The following is a 20530-nucleotide window of genomic DNA, read 5'->3' as shown; positions in this document are numbered from 1 at the left end:
GAAATGTTCGTGACGCCACCTGTGGTATTCGGTCAGGGTGACCGACGCTGCTTTAAGGAGTCCGCTGGGGTGATGTTATTGCAGCTAGATCGTATACCTTCCCACAGGTGAAGTGTATCCCCAGGGCTTCCCAGTGTGTAGATGGTGAATGGTGAGAGGTGCAGTGAAGAATGAGGACACAAGGTTGCAGTCTCTTTACCTTTTACTGTAGACTTCAGCATCCACAGTCCAGGGCACCAGACCACAGGGTAGGCAGAGTCCGGCCGGTTTGGAGGCAAGTCCAGAGTCCCCTTATCCAGGTAGAAATCAGTAGCCTTCCTCTAGCGCTGTGGGGTTGTAGTACCTTACTGCTAAGCGTCTCATAAGGTCCTCACAACTGTTGCAGATGATACAGATGTTATGTCTCTCTCTCTGTCCCCCAGATGGATAGGACAAACCCATATGACGGGTGGCTTGAGGTGTTTTACAGGGACTCTATCATTCCCCTGCCTCTCGTGGGTGCCACCTTGCCTCCTGGGTATAGGGCGGGCAGGTAACGTGAAATTAGCTGTCCTGCCAGTCTCTGGAGCAAGGCATAAAGGACTGTTGCTCCCTCAGTGTTCCGGCTACCGGGATCCTGCGCCTCAGAAGGAGGCAGCCTGTGTAGGGCAGAACTCCTCTGATATCCACTCCTTTGCTATGACTTCTTCTCCCTCTCTACAATACAGTTCTCCTTCAGTGTCTCTTTCCAGAAGCTGCCGCACTCAGGGCAGGCACAGCTCCGTGTCCTTCTGTCTCGACCTCTGATAGGATCCCACCCCTGTCAGGGACCAACTACCTGAGCAAAGGTCAGCCAGCAACTAACTAACTTCCTATCCAGGCAACCAGTTTTATCTAAGTGTGAAGAGTGCCCTAATAAATAGGAGCATAGCTCCCCCTGGTGGCCTGGAGTATGAAATGTGTTGCATGTTTGTGATACCTGGTAAAGAGATCTCATTCTTCATTGCCTCCAAACCTAACATCACTCTCCCCTAGAGTAAAATGACATTACTGCAACGACCAGGACCCTGGGGAGCTGCACATCGCTCTCCCCGTGAGGAAAGCGACATTACTGTGAGGACCGAGACCCTGGGGTGCCACACTAGCGCCGTTAATTAACGGCTGTGGAAGAAGTGTATAGCGTCCCCCAGAGACAGATGATTCAGGTCGGTTTTTACCGACCCCGATTTTGCGATCACCGGTATTAACCGTTTACCAGCGATCGCAAAAAAAAAGTCAGATGTGCCATTTAATTTCTCTCTCCTCTGATGTGATCGTACATCAGAGGAGAGAGAAATATGGTCCCCGATCCCCCCCCCGGTGCTTCTCAGCCCTCCTGCCCCCCCCCTTGGGCACCGCCATCTTTTCCCAGAAAAAAATGGCAGGCGCATACGTAGTGCGCCTGCTGAGATCTGCCAGCTGGTACCCGGCAGATCTCGGGGTCTCGGCTGCCGGGGGTAGCCAAGACCCCAGAGAACATAATTGGGGTAGGTTTTTACCGGCCCCGGATTTGCGATCGCCGCTACTAACCATGTAGCGGCGGACGCAAAAAAAATAAAAGTCCTATGTGCCAGTTAATTTCTCTCTCCTCCCCATACTTACCAGTGTCTCCTGGTGCTCCTCGTCCCTCCTGCTTTCTCCGGTGGGCGCCGCCATCTTGATCAGGGAAAAAATGGCAGGAGCATGTGCAGTGCGCCCATCCAGATCTGCCGGCCGGCACCCGGCAACAATAGGAAGATTTTTCCTATTGGCTTATTTTGGTCACTGTGATAAACCCTATTACAGTGATCAAAATAAAAAATAGTAAATAAACCCCGCCTTTATCACCCCCCTAGTTAGGGAAAAATAATAAAATAAAGAAATTAAATGTATTTCCATTTTCTCATAAGGTTTAGAGTTGGGCTAAAGTTAAGGTTAGGGTTGGGGCTAAAATTATGGATAGTGTTGGGGCTAAAATTAGGGTTAGAGTTAGGATTAGGGTAAGGCTTCTTTTACACTTACCGTGGTTTTGTGTCCCGCTTTTGCCATCCCAATAAATTTCTATGGGGCCACAAAAAAGGGCCGCAATAATTCCACGGAGCGCCGTATGGCCGTATTTACGGCTGTGAAAAAATATCGAGCCTGCTCCATATTTTTCACGGCTTACGGACACAGCCCCCATTATAATTCAATGGGCCCGCAAAAACAATGGTAGGTTGTTTTTGCGGTGCACTGTGGCTTCCGGTTTTGCGGACCGCTGTTTTTTTTCCAATACTTTTGCCATAGTATTGCAAACCTGAAAAATGGCGATCCGCAAGTTTTTTGTGGTCCGTTATTGCGGCAGACCTTGAAAATTGCGGCAATACAGCCCGCAAAAAAAGCCCACAATAACGGGCCGCAAAAAAACCTGGTAAGTGTAAAAGAAGCCTTAAGTTTGGGATTAGGGTTAGTTTTGGGATGGGATTAGGGTTGGGGTTAGGATTAGGGTTGGGATTAGGGTTATGGGTGTGTTGGGATTAGGGTTAGGTTTGTGGTTAGGGTTATGGTTAGGGTTGGGATTAGGCTTAGGGGTGTGTTGGGGTTAGGGTTGTGGTTAGGTTTGGAATTAGGATTAGGGTTAAGGGTGTGTTTTGAGTTATGGTTAGGGTTGGGAATAGGGTTAGGGGTTTGTTGTGGTTAGGGTTGTGATTAGGATTATGGTTAGGGTTGGGATTAGGGTTAGGGGTGTGTTGGGGTTAGGGTTGGAGTTAGAATTGGGGGTTTTCACTGTTTAGGTACATCAGGGGGTCACCAAACACGACATGGCTCCACCATTGATTCCAGCCAATTTTGCGTTGAATAACTCAAATGTTGCTTCCTCCCTTCTGAGCTCTGCCGTGCACCCAAACAGTGGTTTACCCTCACATACAGTATCGGGCTTCAGCGTACTCAGGACAAATTGGACAACTTTTGGTGTCCAGTTTCTCCTGCTACCCTTGGGAAAATAAAAAAAAAAATTGGGGGCTAAAAACTTATTTTTGTGGAAAAAAAAAGATTTTTTATTTTCACGGCTCTGCGTTATAAACTTCTGTGAAGCACTTGGGAGTTCAAAGTGCTCACCACACATCTAGATAAGCTTCTTGGGGGGGTCTAATTTCCAAAATGGGGTCACTTGTGGGGGGTTTCTACTGTGTAGGCACATCAAGGGCTCTGCAAACAGAGCATGACGCACGCTGACTATTCCATCAAAGTCTACATTTCAAAACATCACTACTTCCCTTCCGAGCTCTGCCATGCGCCCAAACAGTGCACCCCACATATGGGGTATCAACATACTCAGGACAAATTGCACAACAACTTTCATGGTCCAATTTCTCCTGTTACCCTTGTGAAAGTAAAAATTTGGGGGTGAAAAGATAATTTTTGTGGAAAAAATATGATTTTTTATTTTCACGGCTCTACGTTATAAAGCACTTGGGGGTTCATAGTGCTCACCACACATCTAGATTTTTCATGCTTTTGACAACTTTATTAATGCAGACATGAGCAAATTATATGCATTTTTAGCATGTGTGCAGCACTCAAATGCATGTAATCCTCACATGACTGCATTAGTGACGAGCGAGTATATTTGTTGCTCGGGTTTTCCAGAGCACGCTCGGGTGATCTCCGAGTATTTGTCAGTGCTCGGAGATTTAGTTTTCGTTGCCTCAGCTGCATGATTTATGGCTGCTAGACAGCTTGATTACATGTGGGGATTCCCTAGCAACCAGGCAATCCCCACATGTACTCAGGCTGGCTAGCAGCTGTAAATCATGCAGCTGAGGCAACGAAAACTAAATCTCCGAGCAGTTACAAATACTCGGCGACCACTCGAGCGTGCTCGGGAAAACCCGAGCAACAAGTACCCTCGCTCATCACTAGACTGCATCAATAAGGTTTTGTCAAAGTCAAAGGCAAAGAAATACCGAAAACAAAGCAGTTAAATTTAAAGCAATATAAACCAAGATGAGACAAAAACCGCCACATCAAAAACGCCATAAAAACACAAGTAAGGCTATGTGCACACATCAGGATTCTTTGCAGAAATGTCCTGAACAAAACCGGACTTTTTCTGCAGGAAATCCACATGTGTTTTTCTCGCATTTTTTGTGTGCGTTCTCTTGTGTGGATTTTTCGCGCTTCCCAATGCATTAAATAGCGCGAAATCCGCGAAAAAGCCACAAAATCAATGAACATGCTGCGTTTTTTACCACGATGCGTTTTTTTAGCAGAAAAAAACGCAACATGTGCACAAAAGTTGCGGATTGCATTCTATTAATAGGATGCTTAATGGATGCGTTTTGTTTGTGGTTTTATTGCGTTTTTATAGCGAAAAACCTCGAAAAATCAGGAACATGTGCACACAGCCTAAAAACGCAATGAGATTGCAAGTAATATAATGTAACTAGCAGGTGCAGAAAATCTGCAACATGAAATACTCAGCAGAAGCTCATTGTGTGTACGGAAGACTGCTCATAGACTGCTCCAACATAAAGATTCTCCTGGTAGATCGGGGGCCCAGAGATGGCTACACAGTGCACCGTCAAGGTTGCCGACAGCACGGAAATTATGGGCTGTAAAAGTTTATCACTTTTCTCTGTGATTTTTTTGCTGAGCAGTCCAGCAAAAAAAATTCAAATTGGCAACTCTGTGCACCATTAGAACTGGTCAGTCCTTGCTCTGGAGCTGTGTGCAACTTCGCTTTTGACATGGAAATTACTTGTGACCAGCACCATGCTGACAAGCATGTGTGTCGAGGTGGTTGAGGGCCACACAATATAGCATTGCAGATACATTCTGCAACCGAACCATAGACTATAACCAGAAATGAACAAACTTTTTCTATAGCCGTATACACAGGATTTCACAAATTAGGAAAAAATTGAGCTGATCTTGCCATCATCCAGGCCGGTCTATCATTTTATTTCGGGTAAGACAGTCAGTCTGAAAGGAGGTGGCAAAGAATGTGAGCACTGTTACCATGCTTTGCCATTATTGGTGCAATAGTCTAAAACACCCTGCTATTGTCCCTCTTCTCCCTATGCTTTCCCTCCTTACTGTTGCGACCATGGTTGGCCAAAGCAAACTGTTAGGCCCAATGGTGGCAATGTGGATTTGTGGACCCACTATGCCACAGAGCCATGCCTGCCCAGGAAAGGTCGTAGCTAAGCGGCTACTTGGTGTTCACTGGAGCTTCTGATGATGGAGAGAGGCTGGGCTGCAGGTTGCCGCCACCTACCACTGCTAGGCAGAGCTCGGTGCTGCAGCTGCTGACCCAACGGGTCAGGTACGCTGACATTGATTAGGGCTAGGTCTCCATTCACACTAGTAAATTCTGGCAACTATCAAGAGAACAGTTACTGAAACGGATTCGGGCTCGGTTCAGATGCGCCGGTCTAGGATACTGGATCAGGGTTTGGCAGTACACGGACTGTGCGATAATGTTTAGGCATCGGCAGTTCAAGGACAAGGGCATGAGGTTCAGGCGCAGGTTGCTCCAGGACCGGAAGACTAAGGATACAGCCACACTGGGACCTGGGGATTTTGGATATAGGATAGACTGCATCGGGGCCAGGGATACAGGTTCAGGACACTGGCCGCACTGGGACCAGGGGACCTCACATCTCACTAGTAGCACTCACTAATAATTCTACACATCGCATGTATTATATTGTGTGGAGGACCATGGGGGGTGCATTTTATTGTGTGGAAGACCATGGGGTGCATTATATTCTGTGAAGGACCATGAGGTGCATTATATTCTGTGGAGAACCATGGGGTACATTATATTCTGTGGAGGACCATGGGGGGTGAATTATATTCTGTGGAGGACCATGGGGGGTGCATTATATTCTGTGGAGGACCATGGGGGGTGCATTATGTTCTGTGGAGGACTATGGGGGGTGCATTATTTTTCTGTGGAGGACCATTGGTGAGGGTGCATTATATTCTGTGGAGGACCATTGGTGGGGGTGCATTATATTCTGTGGAGGACCATTGGTGGGGGTGCATTATATTGTATGGAGGATGGGGATCTGGTGTGGGTGCTGACAGGAGGAGGCGCTGATACTGCCCCCCCAGCTCATGGGTCCAATAGCAGTCATGTGGCCTGCTGCCATCGGCGGTATGCCACTGACAGAAACACGTCACCACTTCTGCATTTATCACCCGCTCCTGGTTTTGGCTTACAAATACTGATGTAAAATACTGACCAAATACTGCTAGTGTGACGGCAGCCTAAGGGTATGTGCACACTTTCAGGATTTTTTGCACTTTTTTTGCATTTTTTTCGCTATAAAAATGCGATAAAAATGTATAAAAAACACATACATATGCATCCTATCATTTAGAATGCATTCTGCAATTCTTGTACACATGATGCGGTTTTTTTTTCGCGAAAAAAACGCATCATAGTAAAAAAAAGCAGCATGTTCATTAATTTTGTGGATTTTTTGCACTTTTCCCGCTATTTAATGCACTGGGAAAGCTCCAGAAAAAAGTGAAAAAAAAAAAAAAACACATAAATAACGACGCATGCGGATTTCTGGCAGAAATGTCTGGTTTTTGTCAGGAAATTTCTGCAAGAAATCCTGAACATGGCCTAATGCTTAGGAGTTTAACACTATGCTGGGCTTAGACAAGGCCGACCATGGCCGTAAAACAAACAGGCAATCCCCTCATATGTTGCGGCTGTTGAATAGCAGCGAGACATGCAATGGTGGGGACTCCAACATATTTTTCGAGCACGCCGTAGTCACTTGGGTAGCACCCGAGCATGCCAGATATCACCTTATCTGAGCACGCTCGCTCATCACTAGTGATCATCCGTACACTGAAACAAGACATAGGCCTACACCTTCAGCGTCTCATCATGACAATCTCTATCTGGATTGATCTGACTCCGGCTCAGTTTCAGAAATGTCCTAGGATTTTCTGTCACTTCCAGGGAAAGCTATAGAGAACTATACATAGCCCTTGCGGTGGTCGCTGCAGGGAAATTAGGCATTAAATTCTTAGAGTTAACATGAATATGAATCCAATATTAAGACCTTAGTGAATTATTGTAATTGTTCTAGCCTTTCTGTGATCCAGGTCGTCAAACAGCAGCCATGTTTTACCTTCTAGGTGGCCGGAGAAGCCATGGGATGATCCCATGCACGGTACCGAACACCTGTAATGCTCATTAGTCACATCCTGTAGTCATACCGTAGTCTAGGATTTTGCAGTACATAGATGGATGGGAGTTTGCATACAGCGTTAGACTACGCAGGGTTGGTTTATTGTTGGTTACCATGGATATGCATTGATCTGCATCAGAGCTGTAGACACAAACTTGTAGGACATTGTTGATGAAGACTATCTGCTTCAGGTTTAATGCAAAGAAATGTAAAATGTGTTGTAATGCATGGCAAACCGTTTTAGGTCGGGTGTTAATACTGTTTGAAAAGCTCATCTTTGCACCTTCTTGCAGACCGCAGATTCCCACCTGATCTTCTGGAAGAGGCTCTTAGACTCGAGCTGAGTGGTGTGACAGCGGCAGAATGTGGAGATGTGAAGACGGCAATACTAAAGTTCGGTGAAGCCATTTCACTTCTTCCTGATTGGCCATCGGCATACAACAACCGCGCTCAGGCTCTGCGGCTTCAGGGAGATGTGACAGGTGAAAAGTTACACTCACTATTGTGCTTTTTGGGTTAAATGTAGCATATCATGGGGGATCAGGACCCCCTATGTGCAGCCAGGATCAGGCAAGTGCCAGAACTCGAGCAAACACACTGTAGGCTTTGAGACAACCACATTGGGCCACCACCATCGGACTCTCATCGGTTATTTCATTATGTCAGGTTATTCTTCAAAACAATCATCTTTAAAGTTTAAATTATCTTAAGCTTTAAAGTAAATAACTAATAGGTCGCCCCGGCAGGGCCGTGGGGTACTAGGTACTGGGTCCGGTGTTTCACAGGGGGATGTCACGGTGGTGACCAATTCCGTGGCCCTGGGCGCCCATGTAAAAGGGAAAGGTCTTTAAAGGGAATAAAGTTTATGTTCGTGACGCCACCTGTGGTATTCGGTCAGTGGGGACCGATGCTGCTTTAAGGGGTCCTTTGGGGTGATGTTATGCAGCTAGATGGTATACCTTCCCACAAGTGAAGTATATTCCCAGGGCTCCCGGTGTGAAGATGGAAGATGGTGAGAGGTGCAATGAAGAACAGGTTTGCAGTCTCTTTACCTTGTTTACTGAAGACTTCAGGCAGCCACAGTCCAGGGCACAAGATCACAGGGCAGGCAGGGTCTGGCCGGCTTAGAGGCAAGTTAGGAGTCCCCTTACCCAGGTGGAAATCAAAGCCTTCCTCTAGTGCCGTGGTGTTGTAGTCCCTTACTGCCTTGGGCTTCAAGTAAAGTCCTCACAGGTGTTCTATTGTTCTCTCTGTCCCCCATATAGGATAGGACATGACCCATATGACTGGTGACTTGAAGTGGTTTATAGGGACTCTAGCACGCCCCAGCCTCTAAGGGTGTCACCGTGCCTCCTGGGTACTAAGGCAGACCGGGAACGTGGAATTCAGCTGTCCTGCCGGTCTCTGATGTAAGTCGTGGAGGGCCTTACAATCCTTGGTGTTCCGGCTACCGGTTTCTGTGCCTCAGAAGGAGGCAGCCTGCTCGGGGCTGGTCTCCCCCTGGTATCCTCTCCTGTACTTTGCTCTCCTGCACGTTCACTGCAATGTATTCGGCTTTCTGAATGTCTCTTTCCAGGAACTGCTGCACTGCGGCTACACAGCTCCGTAAACCCTCTTCTGCCTCAGACTGATCCAGTCTGTTTCCTGGCAAGAACTGACTAACTTTCCCTACAGACTAGTGCAGCGCCCCAGAGTCCTGGTCGTTGCAGTAATGTCGCTCTTCCACCAGGGTGAGTGATATTACATCTGATGGTACTAAAGGAGTTCACCTTGCCAGGTATCACAAGTCACACACTACACTTCACACTCCAGTCCACCAGGGGGAGCCTTGCTTCTATCTATTAGGGCACTCCTCACATACGGGTAAAACTGGTGGGTTGGATAGAAAGTTAGTCAGACGCTACCTGGGTTTTGACCCAGAGGGTTCCTGTCAGGAAGACAGGGGGAAAAGGAGGAACATCTGAGCTGCAGACAGAGGGTCCCTGTCAGGGGTGGGATCCTGACAGAGGTCTAGCACCAGATAGAAAGCTACGGAGCTGCGCCTGCCCCACGTGCGGCAGCATCCTAAGAAAGGACAAGAAAGGAATTGTATTGTGGAGAGTGAGAAACGAAGTCACAGCACAAGGAGATAATACCGGGAGGAGTTCTGCCCCAAGATCGGCAGCCTCCTTCTGAGGCGCGTAGCCGGTGGCCGGAACACCGAGGGAGTAATTGACTCTACGCATTACTTCAGAGACCGGCAGGACAGTCAATTCCAAGTTGGCTGCCCGACCTTAATACCTAATGGAGCGCCCCCACTGCTGCAGGGCCGAGGGGTACCCAGTACCGGGCCTCTGAGTCTCTGTTCTGGGGTTGTCACGGTGGCTAGACCCGGTCCGTGACCCTGCTGAGGGGAGTCCAATGAAAGGTGTGGATGGTGGTGATGTTGTGGTGGTGCGGTGCAGGTCGCAGTAAATAACGAGGACACCAGGTTGCAGTCTCTTTACCTCTTTACCGAAGGCTTCAGGATCCTCAGTCCAGAATACGGTTAACTGGGCTGCGCAAGTCCGGCCGGTCCGATGGCACCTCCAGAGTTCCCTTTGCAGGTGGAAATCTGTTGTGAATTTACCTTTTGGCTCCCTCTAGTGGCTACTAGTGTTTTTACTCTGGGTATGTCTATCATCCCTTGTATGCTCACCTGGGTCGTTAGGTCAGGGGTGTTGCTATATTAGCTCCCTGGACCTTCAGTTCAATGCCTGGCAACGTTGATATCAGAGCTAATCTGTAGTGCTCTTGTCTACTGATCCTGGTTCCTGCTTGATTAAGCTAAGTCTGCTTTCTTGCTTTTTGCTATTGTTTTTGTTTTGCATTTTTGTCCAGCTTGTACATAATCTGTATCCTATCCTTGCTGGAAGCTCTAGGGAGGCTGGAGTTCTCCCCCCGGGCCGTTAGACGGTTCGGGGGTTCTTGAATCTCCAGTGTGGATTTTTGTTAGGGTTTTTGTTGACCATATAAGTTATCTTACTACATTCTGCTATTAGTGAGTGGGCCTCTCTTTGCTAAACCTAGTTCATCTCTGTGTTTGTCATTTCCTCTTACCTCACCGTTATTATTTGTGGGGGGCTTGTATCCAACTTTTGGGGTCTATTCTCTGGAGGCAAGAGAGGTCTTTGTTTTCCTCTTCTAGGGGTAGTTAGTCCTCCGGCTGGCGCGAGACATCTAGCGACCAACGTAGGCATGTTCCCCGGCTACTTCTAGTGTTGGCGTTAGGAGTAGATATATGGTCAACCCAGTTACCACTGCCCTATGAGCTGGATTTTTGTACTTCGCAGACTTGCTGATATCTCTGAGACCCTCGCCATTGGGGTCATAACAGTTTGCCAGGCCAGTATTAAATGTTAAATGCATTGCAGAAGCGGGATTATAAGAAAGAAAGTTCTGAGTTTTTTTTTTCTCTCTCTCATTTTTTTTTCTTTTCCCCTTTACCTCTGAGTGGCTTGTGATTGCTGCAGACATGAATGTCCAGACCTTGATTACAAGTGTGGACCAGCTTGCTGCTCGTGTGCAGGGCATACAAGATTATGTTACCAGAAATCCTATGTCAGAACCTAAGATACCGATTCCTGAACTGTTTTCCGGAGACCGATTTAAGTTTAGAAATTTCAGGAATAATTGTAAATTGTTTTTGTCCCTGAGACCCTGTTCCTCTGGAGACTTCGCTCAGCAAGTGAAAATTGTTATTTCTTTTTTACGGGGCGACCCTCAGGATTGGGCTTTCTCGCTGGCGCCAGGAGATCCGGCATTGGCTGATATTGATGCGTTTTTTCTGGCACTCGGTTTGCTTTATGAGGAACCCAATCTTGAGATTCAGGCAGAAAAAGCCTTGCTGGCTATGTCTCAGGGCCAGGACGAGGCTGAAGGGTATTGCCAAAAATTTTGGAAATGGTCCGTGCTGACCCAGTGGAACGAGTGTGCATTGGCTGCAAATTTTAGAAATGGTCTTTCTGAAGCCATTAAGAATGTGATGGTGGGTTTTCCCATTCCCACAGGTCTGAATGATTCTATGGCCCTGGCTATTCAAATCGACCGGCGGTTGCGGGAGCGCAAAACCGCAAATTCCCTCATGGTGTTGTTTGAACAGGCACCTGAATTAATGCAATGTGATAGAATCCTGACTAGAAATGAGCGGAAAATTCATAGACGCCAGAATGGCTTGTGTTACTACTGTGGTGATTCTACACATGTTATCTCAGCATGCTCTAAACGTCTTACTAAGGTTGTTAGTCCGGTCGTCATTGGTAATTTGCAACCTAAATTTATTCTATCTGTAACTTTGATTTGCTCACTGTCATCGTATCCTGTCATGGCGTTTGTGGACTCAGGTGCGGCCCTGAGCCTTATGGATCTGTCATTTGCCAAGCGCTGCGGATTTGTTCTTGAGCCATTGGAAAATCCTATCCCTCTTAGGGGTATTGATTCTACGCCATTGGCAAAAAATAAACCGCAGTTTTGGACACAGGTTACCATGTGCATGACTCCCGAACATCGGGAGGTAATACGTTTTCTTGTTCTGCATAAAATGCATGATTTGGTTGTTTTGGGTTTGCCATGGTTACAGACCCATAATCCAGTCTTGGACTGGAAGGCTATGTCAGTGTCAAGTTGGGGCTGCCATGGAATTCATGGAGATTCCCTGCCCTTGTCTATTGCTTCTTCTACGCCTTCGGAAGTTCCGGCGTATTTGTCTGATTATCAGGATGTCTTCAGCGAGTCTAAGTCCAGTGCACTGCCTCCTCATAGGGAATGTGACTGTGCAATAGATTTGATCCCTGGCAGTAAGTTTCCTAAGGGGAGACTGTTTAATCTGTCGGTACCTGAACATACCGCGATGCGTTCATATATCAAGGAGTCTCTTGAGAAGGGGCATATCCGTCCTTCCTCTTCCCCTCTTGGTGCGGGATTCTTTTTTGTGGCCAAAAAGGACGGATCTTTGAGGCCTTGTATTGACTATCGGCTTTTAAATAAGATCGCTGTCAAATTTCAGTGTCCTTTGCCGTTGTTGTCAGATTTGTTTGCCCGGATTAAAGGTGCCAAGTGGTTCACCAAGATGGACCTTCGTGGTGCGTACAACCTTGTGCGCATTAGGCAGGGCGATGAATGGAAAACCGCATTCAATACGCCCGAAGGTCATTTTGAGTACTTGGTGATGCCATTTGGGCTCTCTAATGCACCTTCAGTTTTTCAGTCCTTCATGCATGACATTTTCCGGAAGTATCTGGATAAATTCTTGATTGTTTATCTGGATGATATTCTGTTTTTTTCTGATGATTGGGACTCGCATGTGGAGCAGGTCAGGATGGTTTTTGAGATTTTGCGTGAAAATTCTTTGTTTGTAAAAGGCTCAAAGTGTCTCTTTGGTGTACAGAAGGTTCCCTTTTTGGGGTTCATTTTTTCCCCTTCTGCTGTGGAGATGGATCCAGTCAAGGTCCGAGCTATTCATGATTGGACTCAACCCTCGTCAGTTAAGAGTCTTCAGAAGTTCTTGGGTTTTGCTAACTTCTACCGTCGTTTTATCGCAAATTTCTCTAGCGTTGTTAAACCGCTGACGGATATGACCAAGAAAGGCTCTGATGTAGCTAACTGGGCTCCTGCTGCCGTGGAGGCTTTCCAGGAGTTGAAACGCCGGTTTACTTCGGCGCCTGTTTTGTGCCAGCCTGACGTCTCACTTCCCTTTCAGGTTGAGGTGGATGCTTCGGAGATTGGGGCAGGGGCCGTTTTGTCGCAGAGAGGCCCTGGTTGCTCTACTATGAGACCTTGTGCCTTTTTCTCTAGGAAGTTTTCGCCGGCAGAGCGAAATTATGATGTGGGCAATCGGGAGTTATTGGCCATGAAGTGGGCATTTGAGGAGTGGCGTCATTGGCTCGAGGGTGCTAAGCATCGGGTGGTGGTCTTGACTGATCACAAAAATTTGATGTATCTCGAGTCTGCTAAACGCCTGAATCCTAGACAGGCCCGCTGGTCATTGTTTTTCTCCCGTTTTGACTTTGTGGTCTCGTATTTACCAGGTTCTAAGAATGTGAAGGCCGATGCTCTGTCTAGGAGCTTTGTGCCTGATGCTCCTGGAGTCGCTGAACCTGAGGGTATTCTTAAGGAAGGAGTTATCTTGTCAGCGATTTCTCCAGATCTGCGACGTGTGTTGCAGAGATTTCAGGCTGGTAGGCCTGACTCTTGTCCACCTGACAGATTGTTTGTGCCTGCTAAATGGACCAACAGAGTCATTTCCGAGGTTCATTCCTCAGTGTTGGCAGGGCACCCGGGAATTTTTGGCACCAGAGATCTGGTGGCCAGGTCCTTTTGGTGGCCTTCCTTGTCAAGGGATGTGCGGTCATTTGTGCAGTCCTGCGGTACTTGTGCTCGAGCTAAGCCTTGCTGTTCTCGTGCCAGCGGGTTGCTCTTGCCCTTGCCTGTCCCGAAGAGACCTTGGACACACATCTCTATGGATTTCATTTCGGATCTCCCGGTGTCTAAAGGCATGTCTGTCATCTGGGTGATATGTGATCGTTTCTCCAAGATGGTCCATCTGGTTCCTTTGCCTAAGCTGCCTTCCTCTGCTGATCTGGTTCCTGTGTTCTTCCAGAACGTGGTTCGTTTGCACGGCATTCCTGAGAATATTGTGTCGGACAGAGGATCCCAGTTTGTTTCCAGGTTCTGGCGATCCTTTTGTGGTAGGATGGGCATTGATTTGTCGTTTTCGTCCGCTTTTCATCCACAGACTAACGGACAAACGGAACGAACTAATCAGACTCTGGAGGCGTATTTGAGGTGTTTTGTCTCTTCTGATCAGGATGATTGGGTGACCTTCTTGCCGTTGGCTGAATTTGCCCTTAATAATCGGGCTAGTTCTGCCACCTTGGTTTCGCCATTTTTCTGCAACTCCGGTTTCCATCCTCGTTTTTCCTCGGGACATGTGGAGCCTTCTGACTGTCCTGGAGTGGATTCTGTGGTGGATAGGTTGCAGCGGATCTGGAATCATGTGGTGGACAACTTGAAGTTGTCACAGGAGAAGGCTCAGCATTTTGCCAATTGCCGCCGCGGTGTGGGTCCCCGACTTCGTGTTGGGGATTTGGTATGGCTGTCTTCTCGATTTGTTCCTATGAAGGTCTCCTCTCCCAAATTTAAGCCTCGATTCATTGGTCCTTACAAGATATTGGAGATCCTTAATCCTGTATCCTTTCGACTGGATCTTCCGGTGTCGTTTGCCATTCACAACGTATTTCATAGGTCCTTGTTGCGGCGGTACGTTGTGCCTGTGGTTCCTTCTGCTGAGCCTCCTGCTCCGGTGTTGGTTGAGGGCGAGTTGGAGTACGTGGTGGAGAAGATCTTAGATTCTCGTCTCTCCAGGCGGAGGCTTCAGTACTTGGTCAAGTGGAAGGGCTATGGTCAGGAGGATAATTCCTGGGTGGTCGCCTCTGATGTGCATGCGGCCGATTTAGTTCGCGCCTTTCACACCGCTCATCCTGATCGCCCTGGTGGTCTTGGTGAGGGTTCGGTGACCCCTCACTAAGGGGGGGGGTACTGTTGTGAATTTACCTTTTGGCTCCCTCTAGTGGCTACTAGTGTTTTTACTCTGGGTATGTCTATCATCCCTTGTATGCTCACCTGGGTCGTTAGGTCAGGGGTGTTGCTATATTAGCTCCCTGGACCTTCAGTTCAATGCCTGGCAACGTTGATATCAGAGCTAATCTGTAGTGCTCTTGTCTACTGATCCTGGTTCCTGCTTGATTAAGCTAAGTCTGCTTTCTTGCTTTTTGCTATTGTTTTTGTTTTGCATTTTTGTCCAGCTTGTACATAATCTGTATCCTATCCTTGCTGGAAGCTCTAGGGAGGCTGGAGTTCTCCCCCCGGGCCGTTAGACGGTTCGGGGGTTCTTGAATCTCCAGTGTGGATTTTTGTTAGGGTTTTTGTTGACCATATAAGTTATCTTACTACATTCTGCTATTAGTGAGTGGGCCTCTCTTTGCTAAACCTAGTTCATCTCTGTGTTTGTCATTTCCTCTTACCTCACCGTTATTATTTGTGGGGGGCTTGTATCCAACTTTTGGGGTCTATTCTCTGGAGGCAAGAGAGGTCTTTGTTTTCCTCTTCTAGGGGTAGTTAGTCCTCCGGCTGGCGCGAGACATCTAGCGACCAACGTAGGCATGTTCCCCGGCTACTTCTAGTGTTGGCGTTAGGAGTAGATATATGGTCAACCCAGTTACCACTGCCCTATGAGCTGGATTTTTGTACTTCGCAGACTTGCTGATATCTCTGAGACCCTCGCCATTGGGGTCATAACAGAAATCTGTGCCTACCTTCTAGCGCTTGTGTGTTGTGGTCCTCCCCTGCTGTGCTTACGGGATAGTCCCCACAACTGTTGTGTCTGTTTCTGAAGTTCCCTCACAACTCGATTATGATGTTCTGCTTCGTCCCCCAGATGATATGGCTAGGACGCACCCGTATGACGGGTAGGCTCGAAGTTCTTCCGGGACCCTAGAGTCGCCCCTCTCCAAATGTTGCCCCCTATGTCTTCTTAGGTGATTTGAGTGAGACAGCCCACCTATAACTGACTGTCCTGCCGTAGGTTTGAAGTAAGGCCTGGAGCTTAATACTTCCTCGGCGTTCCGGCCACCGGCTGCGCGCCTCAGTAGGATGTTGCCTCGACTTACAGCACGACTCCTACTGGTGTTTCTCCTTGTTGCGTTGATCTCGTTTCTCACTCAGCACAACAAACCTCGCTTCTTGTGCTTTCTTGGAGTACCGCCGCAACGAAGTGCAGGCGCGGTCCCGTAACGTTCTTTCTGTTCGCTAGGCCTCTGTCAGGATCCCACCCCTGACAGGGACCCCCCTGAATCTTGCAACACCCTCTGCCACAGGATGTTGCCTGGTTCCATCCCAGTCAGCTTCTCCCTAACTTCCTATCCAACCCCCAGTTTTACCAGATTGTGAGGAGTGGCCTAATACATAGCACCCTTAGCTCCCCCTGGAGGCCAGACTGTGAAGTGTATTGGTGTCTGTGATACCTGGTCAGGTGAACTCCTTCAGTGCCATCAAACGTACCATAGCCCCCCTTAGCGGCGGAGCATCAGTACTGCAACGACCAGGACTCTGGGGCGCTGCACTCCCCCCCGGTTAAATCCAGTACTCCTGGACTGGGAAGAAAACAACAATACATGTCAGCAAAAAGACATACAATTTTGAAATGCAATAACAATAAGTAAATTTGAACAGGGCTTCCCTTTATGGGAGGTGAGGACACTTGAACGTTACAAACATGGTTAAATACTTTAGATAACATACTATAAATAACTTTTCTTACCCAACCGGGTATTCTACTAAGTGCAAATTTTTGAACAATAATTTAACATTGCCTTTTTAAGGACGTACACACTGAATCCACTAAAGACCTTCTTATAAAACACTATAAGGCTAATCAAGTTTTCTTCATTTTCCATCTTTACATCTGCAGGACCGCCTGTCTATCTGCCCCAGGGCTACTGCCCCAGGGCTACTGCCTCTCGTTCTATTGCAGGACCGCCCCTTTCCGCCCGGGCCTACAGCCTTTCTGCTACTATACACAGTATAGAACTTATCAACCTTCTCTCAGTTCAAGATCACTGAGCCATCTAAGTATGGCTCCTAAGAGGACTCACCGACTAACCCCGTACAGGTTGTAGCAGCAAAACAGCAAAAAGACAAACAGTTAACTATTTACATGTTCAAAATATTAGGCCATTTACTTGAACCACTCAGGAGGCAGCACCGGCGGAGGCAACCCCTTTGGGTATTGCCCGCCGCCTGGTACCGCGTAAGGGGATTTGTTGTCCCATCTGGGGGTCTGCGTGCCCACTGTCTTCAGTTCTGGGGCAGCAGGGGCACCGACCACCTGGGGAGACGCCTCCTTGGCCACGACGGTGGTTGAGGTGACGATGCTGCAGGTCGTGGTTTTGACAATGGTGCACGTTGGAGTGACCACGGTGGTCTTGGTGATGATCGTGGGCTGACCACAAGGGGGCACCTTCGCTACGGGGGACAGCTTCACCGGCACCTTAGTCGGGGGTGTCACGGGGTTTCGCTTCTTATGGACATTCAGGGCGAACCACCCCTTTTCCCCAAAATGCCGGGTGTAAGTGACTTCGTCCCCTGGATAGAGATCCCGGTCTGGATGGCCTTCTCTGAGATGAGACTCCACATCCCGCCAGTTGACGAAGACTTCGGCGTACAGGCCCGGCTCTTTGATAAAGCCCCAGCCTCCGCGGAGCTTGAAGGCGATGACGGTGCCCTGCCTGCGCGGGGCCTGGTGAGCGGTGGGGTCCTTGCGGGCCCGGTCCTTGACCGCCAAGTCTTTTTGGTGGTGGGCCGCCAGCCCGGCCTGGTACGCCTTTTCCTTCTCCTCCCACTGCTGTTTCAGCTGGGCCTGGTATTCCTCCCAGCTCAGGGCCTGCACCATCTCCCCTTCCTGTGTCTTCACCCCGGGGAACCCCATGAGGTTGGATCCTGGGTTCACCCAGCGGCACACTGTGCGCTTCGCATGGACCTCACACAGCAGGGTCGTTGCTGGAATCGGGGCTTTCAGGAAGTGTTCCATACCCGTTGTCTCCTCCCATGGTAACAGGCGCTGGAGTCTATGGGTCCCAGGGAGAGGGAGTGCCGCGACGTGGCCTATCAACAGACCCTCAGCCAGCGGGACAGGGTCGGCGGACTCACCAGTCTGTGCAGGCCCCTCCTCCTTGGTCAGCTCCGCTGGCGGTATGGTTGATGGGAACGTCGGCTGGAGTTCCGGCAGCGATGTAGGGTCAGGCGTTGGAAGGTCCTCCGCCAGCGCCTCCATCCGCAGCTGGAGGAGTTGTTCGATCAGGCCTTCCATTTCAATCTGCAGGAGGCCGGTCCCAATCGCGGAGAGCTGACCACTGTGCTCGTCCGGGTGGCTGGGGGAGTCCTCGGCTCCGACCCCGCATTCCTGGTCTGAGCAACTGGTCATGACGTCCTCCACGTGGGTCACTTCCTGGTCTTTTTCCCGCTCTCTCCTTCGTGGGCGGTTTCGTTTTCTCTGCCTCCGCCCACCATTGAGAATCAGGAGGCGGATCTCGGCTGCTGACGGACACGTCCTCAAGGTACAGAAATACTTAGACTGGGCGGCCATTGTCTTTCGCGCTCTTCAGCTGGTCCACGCCTACTCCACGCCCCTCTTCTCCTCCTGCGCTCTCTTTAGCGCTGTAATAGCGGCTGGTTTTGGCGGCAGATGGCAATCCACAGTCTTTGCAATAAGTCACAGTCCAAGTATAATAAATCACAGTTCCAAGGCACACATGACCTGTTTCTTCAGGCTTAAGTAGATCCTGTTCGTGACGCCAAGTTGGAGCGCCCCCACTGCCGCAGGGCCGAGGGGTACCCGGTACCGGGCCTCTGAGTCTCTGTTCTGGGGTTGTCACGGTGGCTAGACCCGGTCCGTGACCCTGCTGAGGGGCGTCCAATGAAAGGTGTGGATGGTGGTGATGTTGTGGTGGTGCGGTGCAGGTCGCAGTAAATAACGAGGACACCAGGTTGCAGTCTCTTTACCGCTTTACCGAAGGCTTCAGGATCCTCAGTCCGGAATACGGTTAACCGGGCTGCGCAAGTCCGGCCGGTCCGATGGCACCTCCAGAGTTCCCTTTGCAGGTGGAAATCTGTGCCTACCTTCTAGCGCTTGTGTGTTGTGGTCCTCCCCTGCTGTGCTTACGGGATAGTCCCCACAACTGTTGTGTCTGTTTCTGAAGTTCCCTCACAACTCTATTATGATGTTCTGCTTCGTCCCCCAGATGATATGGCTAGGACGCACCCGTATGATGGGTAGGCTCGAAGTTCTTCCGGGACCCTAGAGTCGCCCCTCTCCAAATGTTGCCCCCTATGTCTTCTTAGGTGATTTGAGTGAGACAGCCCGCCTATAACTGACTGTCCTGCCGTAGGTTTGAAGTAAGGCCTGGAGCTTAATACTTCCTCGGCGTTCCGGCCACCGGCTGCGCGCCTCAGTAGGATGTTGCCTCGACTTACAGCACGACTCCTACTGGTGTTTCTCCTTGTTGCGTTGATCTCGTTTCTCACTCAGCACAATAAACCTCGCTTCTAGTCCTTTCTTGGGGTACCGCCGCAACGAAGTGCAGGCGCGGTCCCGTAACGTTCTCTCTGTTCGCTAGGCCTCTGTCAGGATCCCACCCCTGACAGGGACCCCCCTGAATCTTCCCCTGCAACACCCACTGCCACAGGATGTTGCCTGGTTCCAACCCAGTCAGCTTCTCCCTAACTTCCTATCCAACCCCCAGTTTTACCAGATTGTGAGGAGTGGCCTAATACATAGCACCCTTAGCTCCCCCTGGAGGCCAGACTGTGAAGTGTATTGGTGTCTGTGATACCTGGTCAGGTGAACTCCTTCAGTTCCATCAAACGTACCATAGCCCTCCTTAGCGGCGGAGCATCAGTACTGCAACGACCAGGACTCTGGGGCGCTGCACTAAGAAGACACGGTGGCAAATTGTGGGGGTCGGGGCGTCTCTAGGGTCCCTACAAATAAGCCCCAGGCTATCCCAGTCATACGGGTTGTCCTATCCATACCATCTGGGGGACAGAGAGAGAGAACATCAGAAACATCCACGAAAGTTGTAAGGACTATCCCGTGGTGCTCAGCAGGGAAGTACTACAACACACAGGCGCTAGTAGGAAGGCTACTGATTTCCACCTGATTAAGGGAACTCTGGATATGCCTTCGGACCAGCTGGACTCTGCCTGCCCTGTGAACAGTACTCTGGACTGTGGATGCTGAAGTCTTCAGTAAAAGGTAAAGAGACTGCAACCTTTGTGTCCTCGTTATTCATTGCGCCTTTCATCGTCCACCATCACCACCTATACATCTGGGAGGCCCTGGGGACATACTTCACCTGTGGGAAGGTATACCATCTAGCTGCTACTCCATCACCCCAGCGGACCCCTAGCAGCGTCGGTCACCCTGACCGAATACCACAGGTGGCGTCACGAACACCAGACAAACTTTACACCTTTGATTGGACGCCCCTCAGAAGGGCCACCGACCGGGTCGCAGTATAAGTATGGTCAATTAGAGTCTATTATCATGTATTCACCGCTGACCTCTAATATAAATATAAAATACAACTTTTATTAAATACCTCTAAAATCATATAAACAATTGCCCAATTGTGAATAAACACCAACACCAGATTATAAAAATATAACACAGAGGCACCCAGGGGAGGTGCCTGTCCCTATATATTGCCTATCTCACCCTGCCTGACAGCGGAGGTTGGCACCCTATGTCCTACGCTGTGGCG

General features: G+C 49.2%; 1 protein-coding gene across 1 annotated transcript in view; it reads left to right on the top strand.

The window, feature by feature from the left end:
* Positions 1–20530, top strand: part of TTC36 (tetratricopeptide repeat domain 36) — a 49564-nt gene that overhangs the window by 16320 nt on the left and 12714 nt on the right. Inside the window, exon 2 of the mRNA XM_077250593.1 lies at positions 7490–7678. Coding sequence (XP_077106708.1) covers positions 7490–7678 — 189 coding nt within the window. The remainder of the gene's footprint in view (positions 1–7489; positions 7679–20530) is intronic.

The sequence above is a fragment of the Ranitomeya variabilis genome, chromosome 4 (assembly GCF_051348905.1).
Source record: "Ranitomeya variabilis isolate aRanVar5 chromosome 4, aRanVar5.hap1, whole genome shotgun sequence".
Classification (NCBI taxonomy): Eukaryota; Metazoa; Chordata; class Amphibia; order Anura; family Dendrobatidae; genus Ranitomeya; species Ranitomeya variabilis.
The sequence above is the reverse complement of the archived record's forward strand: the minus strand, read 5'-3'. Positions and strand labels throughout refer to the sequence as shown.